We start from the raw sequence: 19162 nt of genomic DNA, 5'->3' as shown, positions 1-19162 counted from the left end.
GTTTGGCTGAATATTGCAGGTAACATTTTTAATTCTGACATTGACATAACCCACTGCAATACAAATACTACCTGTTAGTTTTTTGTGTAACCTTGTAGGTTTATAATTAACAATATTATTTGCTAAATGGTTACATATATGTCCATCCCAGCCAAAATGTCACATCATTATTCATATTATGGATTTTCCTACATAAATAGAAATGCAGAAGACAACACCGTGGTCCTTAATAATGCAGCAGCCATTTCCGTTATCGTGGTGTACTTTCTGGTTGTCCTGGGGGTCGGAGTATTGGTAAGTTTTACAATCCTTCACCTGATCATTCTTTAAATCCCCTGTCTCTGTAGCTCTCTAACAGTTTTATAGCTTTAAGTTGTTTTGAGTTATGAAATTTTCTGCCAATAGTAATAATAAATTGCCAAAGAAAAAAAATAGCATTTCTTTTTATGTTAATTTAAAAGGGCAACTTACTTTACATAGCAAAGGTGTCATTTTTTACTAATCATCATTTTGCACAATCGTAGATTCTTTCTCAAGGATCTGGCACACAATAGCTTTACACAGCAGATTGCAGACGCACGTCTCACATTTCAGATTTCACATGTGAACAAGAGTTTTATTTACAATGGTGTTGTGATAATATTTACAGGTGCAAAAGCCAAGAATGAGGCTAGGGCGAATGACCATGAACTATGAAGTCTCAGACAAAGTGAATTCAGTGCTATGAATGTGAACGGGAAAAATACTGAGCTAGAGCTATGAGATTACTGCGAAATTTGAACATGAACTGTGATAGGCAAAGCTCAGCAAGGGGAACGGGTACGGGAGCCGATGGTGGAGAGGCACTGAAACAGAGGGAGAGCTGAGTCAGAGTTGGTTTGGGAAATGACTTAGACAGATCCACAGTTGAAGCATGAAACAGCCTTACTTGTTCTCAGGTGGAGTTTAACAGGCGGGGGAGGCGAGGAGACGAGGCCTGGGTGAGTCCAGAGGAGTAATGATCCGAGATTCCAAACAGGCAGGGGGGGAAAAGCAGATGAGACTGGAGAAGACAAACTGAGAGTTTTACCAACTGTAGACACGTGAGGAGAGACCAGCGTCCAGGTGAGTGAGGTGATTGCGAGGGTGACAGAGTTTTCCAAGGAGCCATACACTAACGTAGGTTAGCAGACAATCTGGCAAAGGCTGTTGTGAAGTGGTTTTTTTTTTTTTTTTTTTAACCTAACCCGTTTGGTTCTTTTGCCATCAGAATTATTGAAGATGAGACCAAATGGACCATCCCAGTCCATGGTCCATCTGATTCACCTTTATTGTTTATTTTATTTTCACTTGCTGACGGGACAGGTGACTGGTGGAAAGAAAGGGGAGAAAGAAAGAGGGAAAAAAAAAACACCTGAGAAGAGGGATGGGACAGGGCAAAAACAAAACCAACAGAATAAGAGACAAAAATACATATATCGATCACCTGGATCACCTGTTGAGAAAGAAAAAGAAAGCAAGCAGAAGAAGACAAGAGTAATAAACAAGATCACAATGATATTGAATATGTAAATACTAAATATTAAACTGGTCTGAAATCGACAGCGCACAGTGTGCTTTGAGGTAGGAGCTCAAAAGGGTGTAGGTGTGTGATCCTGTACACCTGTGATGAAGACTTGTTTTTAAAAAAAAGGTTCCCATGAGGAGGAGAGGGTGTGGGGGCACTGCCCCGACCTCCAGGGCATGCAAAATGGAGGAGATCAAAACTCAGACATCCAGACCAGAACACAAGAGACCAAGGAAGACCAACAGAGGGCAGTATCATGTCCCATAAAGAGCTGAGGAGAGTCCCAGATGAGGGGTCATCAGCAGCGCGGAGCAGAGCCAGGGGGACAACCAGCTTTATCTATCCATGAAGCCAGATGGCACAGGGCAAGGCATAACATGCATAAGCACCATTTGAGTAAGAAACTGCGGAAAGTGTCCTGTGATTAGCCCAGGAGAGAGCATGGAGTACTGAGACTCACCCAGGCTGGAGGCAGTATCATTATAAAAGTGAGGCCATTTTCATTGAGGTCAGATTACCAGCTTTAGCTAAGAGCCAGAGACAGGGGATATGCATAAGCACCATTTGAGTAAGAAACAGCGAAAGCGCCTGCTGAATGAGTCTATGGAGGGCCAACGGAGGCCCTCCGAGGTCAGATTAGAGCTAAGATAGAGAAGGGGGATATTTGTTAGGCTCGGAGCTGATATATAATAGGAGAGAGACAGAGATTGCGAAGTTAAGCCTGAAAGGGCAGAGGGCAAAAAGGAGAGCCTGCATTAAGACTTAAGGTCACTGGAGGGCATTCAGCAGAAGAAAGGTGAGGGAAGATAAGAAGGACAAGACAGAAGACAGGAGAGAAGCCTGCATTAAGGCTCAGGGCCACTGATGGCCAACAGAACAGTGGGTCTGTGAAAGGCTGAAAGTTGCAGATATAGAAAAGGATATGTCATTTAAATTTTGAGGACGTATGACAACCCTTCCAAGACCATATTTAATGGCAGAAGGTAATACAGGTTGCACTGGAGAGTGAGGAAGAATAATCGTTTTTTGTTTCTTCTTCTAAAGATGGTGAGAAGGATCCAAACTTCTTGAAGAAAGCAGTGATGTGCTTCTGTGGCACATCAACTGACTAAAGAAGAGGAGGAAGAGCTGAAGAAGAAGCTGACAGACACCTCAGAGGTGCCTCTGTGGAGGAACGTAGTCAATACCAACGCCATCACCCTTCTGTGTCAGCTAATTCAAACAGCTCTCCACTCTTGCACTTATAAATCTCTGTACTCCGTATCATTACTACTGTATCAGTGTTGCAGTTATTATATTTGAAAAGCACTGACCTTTTTTTAACTCTTCCAGGTATTCGAAAGCTTAAGTGAAGTAAACCGTGCTGTAACATAATAACACATATTAGACCTCAAACATGTTGAAGTAATATATAAATATTTACACATTTATATGTTATCTATATTAACGGTAACTTTACAACAGATCTTAAATGGAGCTGCAGGTTTGTCTTCTATGATTTTATTTTTCATGAATTATAATGGATGAAATGGATTTAACGTTTTCAGACATAATTTAATTGAAAGTTTTGTGTTTAAATGCTTCATTATTGCTCGTCTGTAAAAAGAATTGTTACATAACTTGGAGCTTTATATTTAGCCACTCTAAAGAAGGTCTCTCCACTCCACAGCAATCTGTGCATGTTTAGAATTACTATTCATCATAAAAATGGTTCAAAAGTTTATCCCGAAATAAACTTTCATAAAGTTTCGTTTACAGTTAATGCAAAGTAATTGCAAACAAAGACTAAGGAAACAAACATTTTTAACACGATTTGTTCTTCATCTGTGTGAGCTTAGTGCCATGTGGCTCGTAAACTGTTACTTTAGAGACACCTGTTGGTTGCTGATAGTACTTGCTCCTTTTTACAGAGGTTCACTATATGGATCATATCCCTAAGTTGACTTTGTGATGGAGATCAGTGCAAAACTACAAAGTAAGAGATATTTATAAGCATAAGTCTCCCTCTTTTTTAGGGCTTTATTTTTATTTCCAAATTTATATTATTTTTTATTTAATGGAAAAAGATGAACATCTGTCTTTGATGTTTTGAGAGAGATCGATAGATCTATCAATCAATCTATAAAAACATTTTTGGAATTGGATAAGCAGAAGAAAACAAATAGATGAATGGTTACACATTTACACTTAAATGAGAAACTTTTTTTTTTGCTGCTACAGCTGTATGTTAGCCTGCTGTTATCAGAGAATGATAAGATGAAGGATTTGTATGCTTTACTTGACTGTTTTATTGCACTTATCAGAAGGTAAAACACCTGCAGTGTTGTGAACAAAGACCCTTCCTGATTTTCTTATTTTAATATTTATCAGACTCTCATATTTCAGATCATTAAACACATTTTTTTATATTCAAATACAAATAAATATAAAAATTTAATTTTTAACTGATTAACCACATTTATTAAACACCCAAGTTCAATATCACAAGCCACAACCAGGCCTCATTACACCTGCTACACCTGCTGAATCAAGAAATCGCTGAAACAGAACCCATCTGACAAAATGAAGCAGTGTAAAAGATCTCAAACATCACGCCAGGACCTAAAGAAACTGAAAAACAGATCAGAAACACAGTAACTGACATCTATCAGTTTGGAAAGGTTCACAAAGCCATTTCCAAGGCTCTGGGTGTCACTGTCAATTGGCAGGCTGGACTCAAAGGCAGGACTCTGAAAACAGGGTAAATGAAGTTGCACGTAGCAGATATACTATTTACAAAACCTTCTGGCAGGGAATAATCCACAGTCTATTCACCAGATCTAGCCCTAACTATAAACTTTATCAAAAAGAAAAGTTTCAAGTCTAATTTTGAAAGTAGGGAGGGTATCTGTCTCCTAAATCCAAACTGAGAGCTGATTACACAAAAGCCTCCTGAGCTGTCCCACCCTCTCTATCCACACTGGCCTCCAGCCAAGCCACCAGGCTGTTACTGTAGAGACACGGCAGACATTGCCGGCCTATGGCCAATCCTCCTGAGGTGGTCCATCACCGCCGAAGTTGACCCGTAGTCAAGTTCCATCTCTGACGCTGTCCAGGCCCCAGAACATTTCCACAGCCTTGCAACCTCACCAGTGTTTGACTTTGCAGTGCTCTGGTTCTTGTTTTTGTTCACTTGTTTTTGCACATCCTCATCAGTGAAAGATTGGCCACTAGACTGTAAGTGTAAATAGACTGCAGAGTCTACGAGGTAGCTCTTCTGTGTTCGTAACTCTCTTCAACACAAGTTGTTTTGTTTCCCTGATGTATAATTTACAACATTTGTAAATTGGCATCTAACAGTGTACACTAGGGATGTGAATCGAGAAAGAAACAGTTGCATTACGCTCCTAACACAACTTTGGTTCTTTGCAAGCATCTGCTGTTTTTTACAGGATATGTAAAACACTGATGAGCAGTCAGGCTGCTGCCTCCATTTCTACCTGTTCATGTTTCCACAGTAGAATCACCACCACAGCTACAGTGTCACACCACACTACCAAGTGTGTGGTGTGACACTGTAGCCTCAGGGTTATGTATTTTTAAATGATAATTATGAGACAATGTGTTTCAGTTATTTTACAAAGTAACATGAAAGTAATGTAGCGAGTAGTGTAATGAAGTACTTCTCAACACCAATCATAGCAAAGAGGGGAAATACCTCCAACAATGTGCTATCCCACATTATCTGAATGATATCGACATTCAAATAAATAAGACATTAGTTCAATAAGCAAATATCATATGGAGCAACTGAACATGATTTATGAGGATACAGAATTCAATTAATAAGCCATTTGATTTGACAGTTGGACTACATTGACCCAACACCGCAGAACAGAACAACTGGTTTATATCCATGGACTAGAGGAGCCAGCATTGAGTTTGACGGTGTGAGAAAGAGGAAGTGATGTAAAGAATGCAACTGCAAACACAAGAATACAAACAAATGAGTGATAACAGATCTTTCCTAATTGAGCTTTAGCTTAAGTTTTATTTGTTGCAACGGTGACACTGAGCTTTTGAGAACTAAAAAGTCTTTCTAGAATGTTTTTAAAGGTGGCCTGGATTATATCTATGCATAAACAATATAAGAGATAATTTAGCATATGCTCGCTTGAGAGGCTGAGAGGCTGAGGACTTTATGGCCACGATGTTCTGCCATTTACAGCTGAAGACTGACTATTTTTCGCAGCAGAAAAATGTCCAGCATGTAACAGCAGCACATTTATTGGTATCAGGTGATTTGTGCATGCACATGTAATGATCTCTAAGCAAGTGCAAACAGTCTTTCAACTATATTTAGACACTTGTCAGGAAGCTTTCTTAAAGCGAAATTAATGAGATTTGTGAAGCTGAACTCTTAACTCTGTTCAGGTTTTCATATCTGCACTTGTAAAATAATTTCACATGGGTTCAGATTTGTGTGTGAATTGGAGCATGTATTTATGAGTGCTCAGTAATTACGAATAATTCATTGAACAGATTTATTAATCTTAGTTTATGCTTGTGGATCATATCATAACTAACTTCTGAAACTAATTTAACTCCATAATCCTTGATGTGCAAATTATGAGTGTGACAAGTTATCAGTGAATGTGTTTAATAGCAATGCTTATTTTACTGATGGGCATAGGTGTCAAAATCCAAACAGATTTTTACAGTTTAACAGAGCTTTTATGTACACACTTGCAGCAACATAAATTCAGTTGGACTGAATTAAATTTAAGCTATAAGTCATTGCAATGCAAAGATTACCTGTAAGTTTTTGTTTTTAACAAACCCGGGTGTATGTACTTGAGGTATTCCCTTGTAGGGTTAATAATTAACAATATTATTTGGTAAACAGTTACACATTTTAACACATTTTTCAGGTCAACATTCTTGAATCAGTAACGTTCATATGCGCATCCACCTTCAGCCAACTGGAGTATGTGTTAATGTCTTAGACAAACCCACTCTTTGTTTTCCCTTCTTCTTCATCTACACTATCTACGCCTCCTGCTTTCATCTCCCTCTCACATGCACACCAAAGGTTATAAAGGTAATCGCTTTCTGCAAACGCTTCAAACAGAGCCGACTCAAGCAACACTGCTGTTGTCTGTCTCAGCCAAAATGTCTCAAGATTATTCTTATTTTGGATTCTCTTATATAAACAGAAATGCAGAAAATGATGCAAAAAACACCACGGCTCTTAATAATGCTGCAGATATCTCTGTTATTGTGGTGTACTTCCTGGTCGTCTTGGCAGTTGGAGTTTGGGTAAGTTTTGCAATCACTTTTTAAAACCAATCTCTCTGCAATTCCTCAATACGAATTGTTTACAGCTAAGAAGATTTAGTGTAGTTTGTATGTTAAAGTGTCCTAATGTGTCCTAAAAGCCCGACTCCAAAAAAGTCAGGACACTGTGTAAAATGTAAATGAAAACAGAATCCAATGTTTAGAAAATCTCATAAATTCATATATTATTTCTAGTGGACCATAAAAAAATATACCATTGTAAAAAAAAATATCCTAATTATGTGGATTAGGCCAACATGACTAAAACGTCCTTCAGCATAGTCTGTTACTGTTTTGCACATATTTAAGGATTTTCTAAAATGTGCCTTTGTCCTGTTACAGTCTATGGTCCACACTAACAGATCCACTGTAGGTGGCTTCTTCCTTGCAGGGAGGAGTATGGTGTGGTGGCCGGTGAGTATCTTTATATTTAGAATTAGATGCTTTACAGTATTCTTCCTGCATTTAGAGCCATTAACAATTTTTTATTGCTTTGTTCCAATGGGTAGAATAAAATGTGATGTAAGGTATCATAAAAGAAGCATTTTATGGCACGGTGGTGGAATGGTTATCATGGTCACGTCACAGCGAGAACGTCCCCCAGGTTCAAATCCTAACATGCAATTTAGGATAGCTGATCATACTACATGGACCATGGATGTGAGATAGATAATGTGCTGTATTAATGTGTGGTTAAAATATGACTACTAGTCTAAAGCATGTTGAAAGCACAGGGTTTTTCCCAGGTGCCTGGTTTCATCTCCTAAAAAATGCATGTTAGGTTCATTAGTGATTCTATACTGACCGTGGATGTGGGGTCGATAAACATGCTGTATGATTGGGTTTGGTTACTAGTCTAGTTTTGAATGGAGATTAAGAACAGTAAAGTCCCATATAAATATGATTTATGGAGTTATTTGAGGTTAACAAATTATCTTAATTACTTCTAAGTAATCAAATGTGTAAATCATTTAATATTTACACAATATACTGAGAATATGGGCAAAGATAAAAAGTATGGGTGACAGTCGATTAAAAAAATAATCTAATTAATTAGAGGCTTTGCAATTAATTAATCTTGATTAATCACATTTAATCACACAAGAAAATTTTCCCCAAAGTGCAAATGTTTTTTAATTTTAAAGGGTTTTAGTGGACGACAGAATAAATATTAGACATTGACATCAATATTGTCAACTCAAGCTCTTTTAATTTATGGGGAAAAGGATTTAAACTGTATTTAAATGCAAAACAGAAAAAATAATAATATCCCTGGCCAAAACTGGACACACTTAAAAGTAATGTTATTTTAAGTACTTTAAGTACTTAAAGTACTTACGTTATTTTAAATAATAATAGTTGCCTACTGGTGGGGGTCAGAAGGCCCGGTGGCGCCAGTGCCCAGCAGCCTCGCCTCTGTCAGTGCGCCCCAGGGCAGCTGTGGCTACAATGTAGCTTGCCATCACCAGTGTGTGAATGTGTGTGTGAATGGGTGGATGACTGAATGTAGTGTGAAGCGCTTTGGGGTCCTTAGGGACTGAATAAAGCGCTATACAAATACAGGCCATTTACCATTTTTAATAATAATAATTTCAACATAAAGTGCAGTTTTAATTCTTAAAAAAATAAGGCAGAAACATAAAAGGTTATTTGACCAGCTTCACCTTTAAACTCTGAGTAATCTTAACCAACATTTTGTACATTAGGCTAAAACAGTGTGGTCATCGAACATTTTAGTGCAAAAAATAACAAACTCACTGGACTCACAATACCTCCATGCTTATTTATTGTCCACTTCTTTCAGACAGTTACTTAGAAAGAACTAGCCTGTTTACTTTTTCAGAGCTCAAAGCAGTTCTCTTTTTTGTTACAATGTGACCTGCAAGTGAGAACAGTCTCTCACATGGGACAGAAGCGGCAGGACTAATCAAATACTTGCAGGCCAGGACTGGGTTGATCCCTGCTCGACTGGACCACCACTGCAGCGGACAGTCTGTCTCGCTGATGGTGATTTTCTGCTCTGTACAAACTCAGGGCCCCGTTACACAGGGCTTCCTTATCTGAATCTGGAGCACAATTTCTAACCCCCTATCTTCTACCACTGATAGTGGTCTACAGTCCAGAGCAATCCATTTTGCGAGAGAATTTGTATGTTTGTCCGATTTTGACTTACTAATTTTGGTCCTGAAACCAGTCATTTCATCAAGTTTGGGCTGCCGACACCTTTTGTTGGTACTCGAACTGCTAGCGCTAACAGCTCCCACGGCTTCTGTGCTCGCTGCAACATGTTTTGCATTTAGATGGTAGGTTAAAGTGCTTTGGTGGTATGCAAACTCCCTTTTGCGCTTTCTTCTGATTCTTCCATTTTTGTAACTGTGTGCATCAGTGTGATCGGTATACAAGGATATCGTGCATTGGCAAAAGTTCCCCTTTGATTCCACTTTGAAATTAATTCATCGCAATTCACAAGTTAAATTCCCACACCTAATAAAAAGCATAAGTGGAGTCTTGAATGCAGTGTTGGGAAGGTTACTTTTAAAATGTATTCCACTACAGAATACTGAATACATGCCCCAAAATGTATTCTGTAACGTATTCCGTTACGTTACTCAATGAGAGTAACGTATTCTGAATACTTTGGATTACTTAATATATTATCATGCTGTTTACAACTACGTGAATGTACTATTGCTGTGATTTATTACTGATACTGAAGGTCTGCGGCTCAGAACAGTAGTAAAGGGACCTCTGGCTAATACGTTGGGTTCCGTGTCGGGCTGGTAGCCGAAAACTAGCTTTACTTTGTTGTCTGGGTCAACTTTGCTTGCCAGAGACAGAGAGAGGCGTTGAAAGGCTGCTCCAACGGAACTTATTTTTTCCGGAGGAAAACACGAACACAGTGTACAGTTGAGTCTTAATAGCTTACTTACAAATGGGCTCGTCAGGCACTCTTCTTGGCTGCAGTGGTTATTATTATATTTACATGCTTCCAGCTCCCGTTTTGCTCCGTGACAGCTCGGACTTTTCCTTTCTCTCCCTCCCTTCACAGACACATAACGTGTATGGCAGTCCATTCTCCTGCAGCACGGACTACACTGCCCATCAGGCTACATGCTTTAGAGCTATGCCTGTAGCATTCTGCCTTTTAGCTTAGCACAAGAACAACAACAAAAAAGCGCTCTCTCACCCTGTAACCATGGCAACCGTAACGCTGCCGCCTGGAACAACATTACGTAGCTGTCAAACAAACCCAAACAGTCCTGACCCGCGACAATATGAAACAGGAAAGTACCGCCGTGTATTCCATTTATTTCAACAAAGTAACTGTATTCTGAATACCACCTTTTTAAACGGTAACTGTAACGGAATACAGTTACTCATATTTTGTATTCTAAATACGTAACGGCGGTACATGTATTCGTTACTCCCCAACACCTGTAACCATGGCAACCATAACGCTGCCGCCAGCTGTCAAACAAACCCAAACAGTCCTGAGCGACAATATGAAACAGGAAAGTACCGCCGTGTATTCCATTTATTTCAACAAAGTAACTGTATTCTGAATACCACCTTTTTAAACGGTAACTGTAACGGAATACAGTTACTCATATTTTGTATTCTAAATACGTAACGGCGGTACATGTATTCCGTTACTCCCCAACACTGCTTGAATGAATTCTTAAGTCTCCCTAATTTACAAATGGACCTACTGACAGATTTAACTGTGCTCTCCACAGATCGGAGCATCGCTGTTTGCCAGCAATATTGGCAGTGTCCATTTCGTAGGAATTGCTGGTACTGGAGCAGCTGCAGGAATAGCCATTGGTGGATTTGAATGGAATGTGAGTAACTGTTCCTGAGCCACTCATCCATTATCAGTTGTTATATAGAAGAATTTCTCACCTCTGATTCTGTATCAGTTCATGTCAGCTTATAGTTTATTGATTTTTATCAGCGCTCCATCGTGCAGAGGAAAGAAGGATGAAAGTAAACAGGATTCCTGATTATTGCATAATGTGTGTTTCAGGCTCTTTTTGCCATTGTTATCCTGGGATGGATCTTTGTGCCCATCTACATTAGAGCTGGGGTAAACAAAAGCCCTCATATATTTATTTATTTACCCTTTCTAAATATGCAATGAGTAATGAGTAAAATCTCATGTTTTGTGGATGTATTTAGATCGTCACCATGCCCGAGTACTTGAAGAAGAGGTTCGGAGGACAGCGCATTTGCATTTATCTCTCTCTTCTTTCCCTTGTCTTGTATGTCTTCACCAAAATTTCAGTAAGTTCCTGAAAGAAAATCAGAGAATATTTCTATTGTACCTGTTTTGGATGGTCCTAAATGAAATCCTACATTTTTTTTCTCCCCATTCAGGCAGACATTTTCTCGGGTGCAATTTTCATCCAGCAGGCCTTTGGGTTGAATATCTACCTCGCTGTTATTGCACTTCTAGCGATTACGGCACTGTACACTGTCACAGGTTTGTACACAGAGAAAAAATCATTTCGTATTTTACTGAACTTACAAACAGACATTTTCCTCATAAACTACCCAAGATGTAATACCTACAGTTATATTATGACTGGGGGTAAAGTCTTCTCAAGGCCGTACATGGAGATGTAGACACAGGCCACACACACACACACACACACACACACACACACACACACACACACACACAATCGCTCTCTTTCTTCATTGTTGGTTTATCTTTGCTGAGTTGCTGTGGTTGATTGCCATGGACTATGATAAGCCTGAACCAGCCTTCTGTTGCTGTTTTGTAACAACACATCCACAATTACAAGTTTTATAAGAATGAGTAGTTACATAATGATGTGATAAGTCTATTGAAGAGGACATTTTTTATGTATATTAGTGCTGATAAAATCTCAAGTGATTAAGTGACGATTTTCACAGACTGATAACATCATATATTTTATCCCAGGTGGACTGGCAGCAGTGATCTACACAGACACTTTACAAACCTTTATCATGCTTATTGGATCATTCATTCTGATGGGCTTTGGTAATATGAAATATTTTACATACAAATTATTTGTTGGAAAGCTACAAAAATAAATAAAAATGCTGATCTAACTTGCACATGATTTTTCTCAGCTTTTAATGAAGTGAAGGGATATGAAAACTTTGAGAAACTCTACATGCAAGCTGTCCCCTCAATCACGGGTAATGTCAGTGCAAACTGCTATGAGCCCCGGCCAGACTCCTTCCATCTCTTCAGGGATCCAGTTACAGGAGACCTCCCATGGCCTGGTCTCGTGTTTGGACTCACTATTCAGTGCATCTGGTACTTTTGCACTGATCAGGTGAGTTAAGCAAATAAGCATTGGGCAGCTCAGCTGCAGTTTTTAGCAAATAGTTTGTAGTCAAAAACCGAGACACATTCAACTGATTGCCTCGGTGTGTTCATATATTCATACTAAATTCTACTATTTCTATACGAACAAATCAATTGAAAGAAATTCATGTTCAAGGTGTTGAAAATGCAGATAGAGTCTTGGATCGAGCTATGAGTAAACTGGGTGAAGCAGAGATGAGGAAGAACTGGGTTGCATGAATAGGAATCATAAAGGCAGAATGACAGACAAGCACTGAGATTTAAAAGTATGCAGAGATGAGAGTAAGTAGCAAGGAGAGGGCAGGGGAAAATGACTGGACTAGAGCAAGGATGTCAGGACTGAGTCTAATGTGGGAAGTGGATGTAAAGAATAGACCGAATAGAAAAGCAGGTAGATGAGTGATTATAGATCTTCCCTCTTAATCTTATGTGTAAAGTTATTTCAATAACAAAAGAATATTTGAAAGAACTGATCCATGATTTATTAAGACACAGAATTCAATTAAGTTGTTTGGCAATTAGACTCAGACAACCCATCATACCAGATTACAAATCCTGAGATGATTTAAATTAAAACAAGAGTTCACAAAAGAAAAACATAAGAGCCTGGGAAGATCAGTTCTGTATAATATAAAGCACATTAAAATTAGCAGCTACATGAACAAAGGAACAGAATATAGTCAACTGATGAAAAGGTCCAGATAGCAAACAGGAAAGAGGGAAGCAGGATAGAAAATGAGCCTGCGATAAAAGCTCAAGGGCCATCAGAGGCCAGTAGAGAGTGATATGAACCTGCGATAAGACTTGTGGGTTGACAGAGGTGAGTAGGAAGAAAAAGGCCTGTAATAAGGCTGGAAAGCTGTTGGAGGCCAGGCCAGAGCCTGCATTAAGGCTGCAATGTGACAGAGGTCAGGAAAGGAGGAGAGAGAGAGAATTTTGGCTCAAGGCCTGTCAGAGGCAGAAGAGAGTGTGAGCCTGCGCTAAGGCTTAAGGGCCATCAGAGGCCAGGATGGAAAGCAAAGAGTCTCCAAAAGGCTGGGAGTTCAGAAAAGAAGAGAGAGCCTACAATATTGCTCAAGGGCCAATGGAGGCCAGGAGAGAGAGAGCACAGAACCTGCAAAAGGCTGAGAATTGGCAATGGTCAGGAGATAGAAGAGTCTGCAATAATGCTGGAAAACCATTTGAGGCAAGGAGAGCAGAAAGAGAGCCTACAATAGAGATTGTAGGCTAATAAAGCCCAGAGAACAAAGTACTTGTAAACAGTAATAGATATTTGAATAAAGGTGGAAAAAGGCTAAAACTCACTTTATGTCTTCTTACCAAGAATTTAACATTTGAGTGACTTGAACATGAGGAGCAGAAACCACAGATAAAGAAGACATGGATGAAGAGAAAAAACACATGGATATGTCATGATGCTGGAATTTAAGAAGAATAGGCCACTGCTGATCATAACAAGACAAGGCACAAAGCCTTGTGAAGCTGCTGAAGCACCACCTGCCTAGCCTAGAGGTAGCAACCTTAGTCAGAGCGGAAAGAGTGGTGCAGCTGATCATTGGGTGGTTTTGCTCCATGATGAGCACTCCTTGTCTTGCACTCAGGGCCCCATCATCAACCCTAGACTCTCAACCCAACTTGAGAGACCACTGAGGAATCTTCTAATCTGACTCAACGACGGTGTCACCTCCCCCAACATGTCAAAGATTTTGACACGGACATGTGGGTTGTTGGGAACAGCTAACCTCCTAGGTGGGGGCTGTGTGGAGTGTGGGAGTGTCTAAATGTAATTTCCCATCATGCCTCTGGAACACTGTGTTTCATATTGAATTTAAGAAAATTATGTTTACTGTTATTGTTATGTAGCTGTTATAGTTTGTTCCATGCTGCAGGTCTGTGTAGATTTATACATGTTCTTTATGATGGACAAGAAATGTAAATGTTATAAGTTATGCACAGTGATAGTAACCTCCTGGAAGCACAGTGTTAGTATGCAGAATAAAAGAGCACAGCCTTTGGAGTTGTAGGGTTTACAGCAGTATTTGAAGATTCAGTGCCTCCTTGTGAGTTCCTTGCTTTCTGATTTCTCAGCTCGCTGCAATATTGTACAATTACAATACTTCACAGTGAATCTGGGTATATGAGTAAATGTTGCTTACCACCCATCATTGTTCTACCATTATTTCCTAATTGTAGGTGATTGTGCAGCGCTGCCTCTCTGCCAAGAGTCTCTCTCACGTGAAAGGAGGTTGTATCCTATGTGGTTACCTGAAGATACTGCCCATGTTCCTCATGGTTTTCCCCGGGATGATTAGCAGGATCCTGTACACAGGTGAGTGTGGTGTGTGGTTTTAAGAGTCTGTTACATGTAACCTATGTAGCAAACTTACTGGTATATTTAAAGTTGTGATAAACAGACATACTGCGGATTTTCTTGCCTTTAATCTAGATGTGGTAGCATGTGTGGATCCAGACGAATGTGAAAAACACTGTGGGACCAGGGTGGGCTGCAGCAACATCGCGTATCCGAAACTGGTCGTGGAACTCATGCCTAAAGGTTGGTGACCTTTGTTTTATTAACTGTTAATAATTGCAGATTTTTTTATATTTCTGCTTTTTAATCTGTTACTCTATTTCAGGCTTGCGAGGTCTTATGCTGTCTGTGATGCTGGCCTCTTTGATGAGCTCCCTTACCTCTATCTTCAACAGTGCCAGTACTCTCTTCACCATGGACATCTACACTAAGATCCGGCGCTCTGCTAGTGAGAAGGAACTCATGATTGCTGGCAGGTAAAACACGTTTTTGTTGTTGTGTCTGATACAATGATTGTCTAAATTGTTGAATACTGATTGCATTTTTTTCAACTATGTACAGAGTGTTTATCTTGGCCCTGATTGGTGTGAGCATAGCATGGATTCCTGTGGTGCAGGCTGCCCAAAGTGGTCAACTCTTTGTCTACACTCAATCCATCACCAGTTACCTTGCCCCACCTGTTGCAGCTGTCTTCTTGCTTGCCATTTTTTGCAAACGTGCCAATGAGACTGTGAGTTGCCTCCTTGATTCAATGTTTGCTTGCCCTTTTCATGAAATAAAAAAGAAATCTGTTCTTCAGTGTGGTTTTGTGCACTGACAGAATCCTTCACATACCTCTGGGATTTAGTCAGGAAAATGTTATCAAGAGCAAAGCTTTTGTCATTTGACATTTTGAGAAAAACAGTTTACGTTTTTGCTGAGTGTTAGGGATAAATGATTAAACCGATCTGTAAGTCTGTAGAGAAAAATAAGCCAAGTAGTTCATAGCTCGGCTTAGTAGATGGACTGGGAATAAAATAGAGCTGTCAGAGTGCTTCTTGGCAAAGGTAGTTATTTCCACCCACAACCACTGAAAAAGTTCAATTATTAATACGTTGTTTAACTATTACAAAATTTCCACATCATGATTGAAATGTAAAATCAACAGATTAAAATGCAACATTGCTGTAAGCACTAGGCCACCAAAAAACTTTTCATCCCCATGGTAACTTGGCAGAAACTTACTACTTAAAACTCAGCAAGTCAGAAGAATTGTGAGCCCCTGCTTTCGAAGTCTGTATTCATAATTAAATTGCAAAATTTCATTGTCTTATAGTTATCTCTGGTTTCCATATAAATAGTCACTTTCTATGTGTGGAGAATCAGCTTGCGATAAGTAACATCCCAGTAGGTCCTGGTCAAAAAATAGTATTACACTTGGGCAAAAGTGGTAAATATTGCTTCATGAACTGTCCAACTACTTTTTGTAGACACTATTTTTATATTTTGGATGCGTACATATTAAACACAGGATGCATGTTAGCTAACAAGAGTTACAAATGCTGGTATGTTAATATACTGTAAGAATCATGATTCCAGCTTCATGTTTAATATGCAGCTAAATGTAGCGCCGATTCAATCTCACTTTTAGCAAGAAGCATTTATCCAAAACTATTTCTTCAAATACAATATACATGTTGCTATCTATCACTATATTACTATATTGTATTTATTTACCTTTTTTCAATTTATACTCATGTTTTTCTTTTTTCTTTCTTTCCACAGGGTGCATTTTATGGCCTCATAATTGGGCTGTGTATCGGCTTGAGCAGGATGATTACGGAGTTTATTTATGGGACAGGTAGCTGTGCTGCCCCCAGTAACTGTCCCACTATCATATGTGGAGTTCACTACCTTTACTTTGGGCTCATTCTGTTTGTCATCTCCGGCATCGTCATGCTGGCAGTGTCTCTCATGACCAAACCTATTGACGACAAACATGTAAGTTTTTAATTTACCAAAGGTGAGCATTCACTGAAAGACACCAAACTACCAATGCACCTGTAAATTGTTGTATAGAGTATGAGATTTCATGGTCATTGATCACACATCAGTGACACAGAGAGCCATAGTCCCTACATTTACAGTTGCCTCTACACTCCTGCTTTTTTCTTCTATCTTGCTGCTTCCTAACACACCTTCCCTCTGTCCTCATCTTCCAGCTTCCACCAGACTGATCTAGTATGGAAATTTAACCTGCTTTAACCTTGATATTTGCCTTGTTAAACTGTGTTTAATCAGTTATTAGGAAATAAAATAAAATGATACATTTTCTGATAACATTTTTCACCACATTTTGTGCTGTGTGACTAGCTGTATCGACTGTGCTGGAGCCTGAGAAACTGTACAGAGGAGAGGGTCGATCTTGAGATGGATGATTGGACTGATAACCAAGATTCCAACAGTGTGGACTCAGACGGTAATGAGCTGACATACGCAGCAGAGTAAAATATAACACAGTAAATATGCATTCATACATATAAACAAATACATGTAAACTTTCGTTTCTCTTGTTTCTTCTTTTGCAGATGATGAGCCTGGCTTCTTGAAGAAAGCGGTGATGTGCTTCTGCGGCCTGGAAACCAAAAAAGCTCCCAAACTGACTAAAGAAGAGGAGGAAGAGCTGCAGAAGAAGCTGACAGACACCTCAGAGGTGCCTCTGTGGAGAAATGTAGTCAATGTCAACGCCTTCATCCTTCTGTGTGTAGCTGTGTTCTGTCATGCCTATTTTGGCTAAGAGTCAGCTGATTCCAACTGCTCTCTGACTCTCTAATTTATACAAATTGAACAGACTGCTCAGTAGGCCTCAGCCCTAAAACCCTGTTTAACCCTGCTCATATTTTTAGAGCACTGTGTTTTTCTTTATCACTTCCTGGTATTTAAAAGTTTAAGTGAACCAGTAGACAGTACTGTAATATATTAATACGTATTAGACTTAAAAAATGTTGAAGAAGTGCATAAATATGTACACATTTGTATGCTATTTATTGTTCTAAAATGTCTGAAGATCATTTGGGCTAAGTATGAATTTTCTTCTTTATCTTAATGGTAAGTTTGAAATATTTTGTGAAAGAAGCTGCAGGTTAGCCTTCACTTGTAAAGAACAATCCAGCACTGTGATCTGTGATCACCTTTGGGCTCTTGTTTGTGTAGGTATTCTGAACCATTATTACATTTAGCTTTCATTACAGTGGTCACCAGGACATAAAACCCTTGTGTATAAAATCACTATTCAGATCAGACAAAAATACTACAAACGTTTATCCTCAAATAATGTATCATAACGTTTCTTCTACCACCATCTTTTCTGTTGCAGAACTCTCTCAGAGTTACACTCTGGTGCCATATCTTTTTCTTATATCTTCTCTGGCCTTCAGGCAATATAAAAAAGACAATATAAAACCAATAAAACCTTAACTGACCAAATAGTAACTACAATAATAACTTTATTATGCCGATGCCATAAAAAATGTTGCTGAGTTTGGTGAATCATACGTTCATGGAATGCAGGGTGTTGCTTTTTGGGAACCACACCTATGCCACACAGGGATACCTGTGTCTTCACAACCAAATAATTACTACAAGCTAAGAGCAACCTTTGAGCATTACAGGTGAGAACAGAGCCTTGAATGCTATCTTGTGGTTTGTTTATCAGGTTTCATGCAAAGTAACTGGAAACACAGCGTAAGGAAAGAAACATTTTATTTTTAACACAATCTGTTCTTCATCTGTCAGAGCTCAGTGACATCTGGCTCATAAAGCTGTTACTGTAGGGACACCTACTGGCAGCTGATAGTAGTGTCTTTAGTCACATCATAATATGTTTTGCTTATGCTGCATCTATTTATTCCTGCTCTGTCCACTCTGATGCTGTAATATTGTGAATTTCACAACTGCTGGAATAACAAAGACTATCTTATCCAAATGATATATTACATGCAAAGGTTCACAACATCAACTGTATCCATCCATTAACTATAACATACATACATAAAAAACATACATATCACCCTCTTCTGATGTCTTTCCTTTGTTGTTTTGGTGTTGTTGTTTTGTTTGGCTGAATATTACAGGTAACATTTTTAATTCTGACATTGGTTCTCATGTATTTTTCAGCCTGTCACAGACCTCCTCAAAAAGCAGCGAGACTAATAAATAACCTAGAAAGGGGGGGGGGAACATGTTTTATTATTATTATTATTTCCTGTGAATATTAGCTGTCATAGACTTGCAGTAAGTGAGAAAAAATATTTCCTTGTTTCCTTGACATGAGTGAGACAAGTTATCAGTGACGGTATTTGACGGCTATTCTTGTTTTACTTATCAACGAAGCTGTCAAAATCAGTTTATCACTGACACAGCAAATGGTTAAAGGTTAACAGAGCTGTCATGTACACGCTTGCAGCATCCTAAACTGGATTATACTTTATTAAATTTGGGCTATAACCCACTGCAATACAAATACTACCTGTTAGTTTTTTGTGTTTGGGCAACCCCAGTATCTTCACTTCAGGTATTTCCTTGTAGGTTTATAATTAACAATATTATTTGCTAAACGGTTACATATTTTAACACATTCATTTTTAAA

The 19162-nt window shown here is 39.0% G+C and overlaps 1 protein-coding gene across 1 annotated transcript; it reads left to right on the top strand.

Moving 5' to 3' along the window:
* Window positions 1-6668: 6668 nt before the first annotated feature.
* On the top strand, window positions 6669-18715 carry LOC116322455 (sodium/glucose cotransporter 1-like). The gene is made up of 15 exons (XM_031742527.2): window positions 6669-6844; window positions 7205-7276; window positions 10600-10704; window positions 10890-10949; window positions 11042-11146; window positions 11240-11345; window positions 11811-11891; window positions 11984-12192; window positions 14418-14553; window positions 14671-14778; window positions 14861-15011; window positions 15097-15265; window positions 16300-16515; window positions 16888-16993; window positions 17103-18715. Exons 1-15 carry the CDS (start codon window positions 6698-6700, stop codon window positions 17309-17311), a joined length of 1980 nt encoding a protein of 659 aa, XP_031598387.2. The 5' UTR covers window positions 6669-6697; the 3' UTR covers window positions 17312-18715.
* Window positions 18716-19162: the final 447 nt, after the last annotated feature.

This window comes from Oreochromis aureus, linkage group 7, assembly GCF_013358895.1.
Source record: "Oreochromis aureus strain Israel breed Guangdong linkage group 7, ZZ_aureus, whole genome shotgun sequence".
Classification (NCBI taxonomy): Eukaryota; Metazoa; Chordata; class Actinopteri; order Cichliformes; family Cichlidae; genus Oreochromis; species Oreochromis aureus.
The sequence above is the reverse complement of the archived record's forward strand: the minus strand, read 5'-3'. Positions and strand labels throughout refer to the sequence as shown.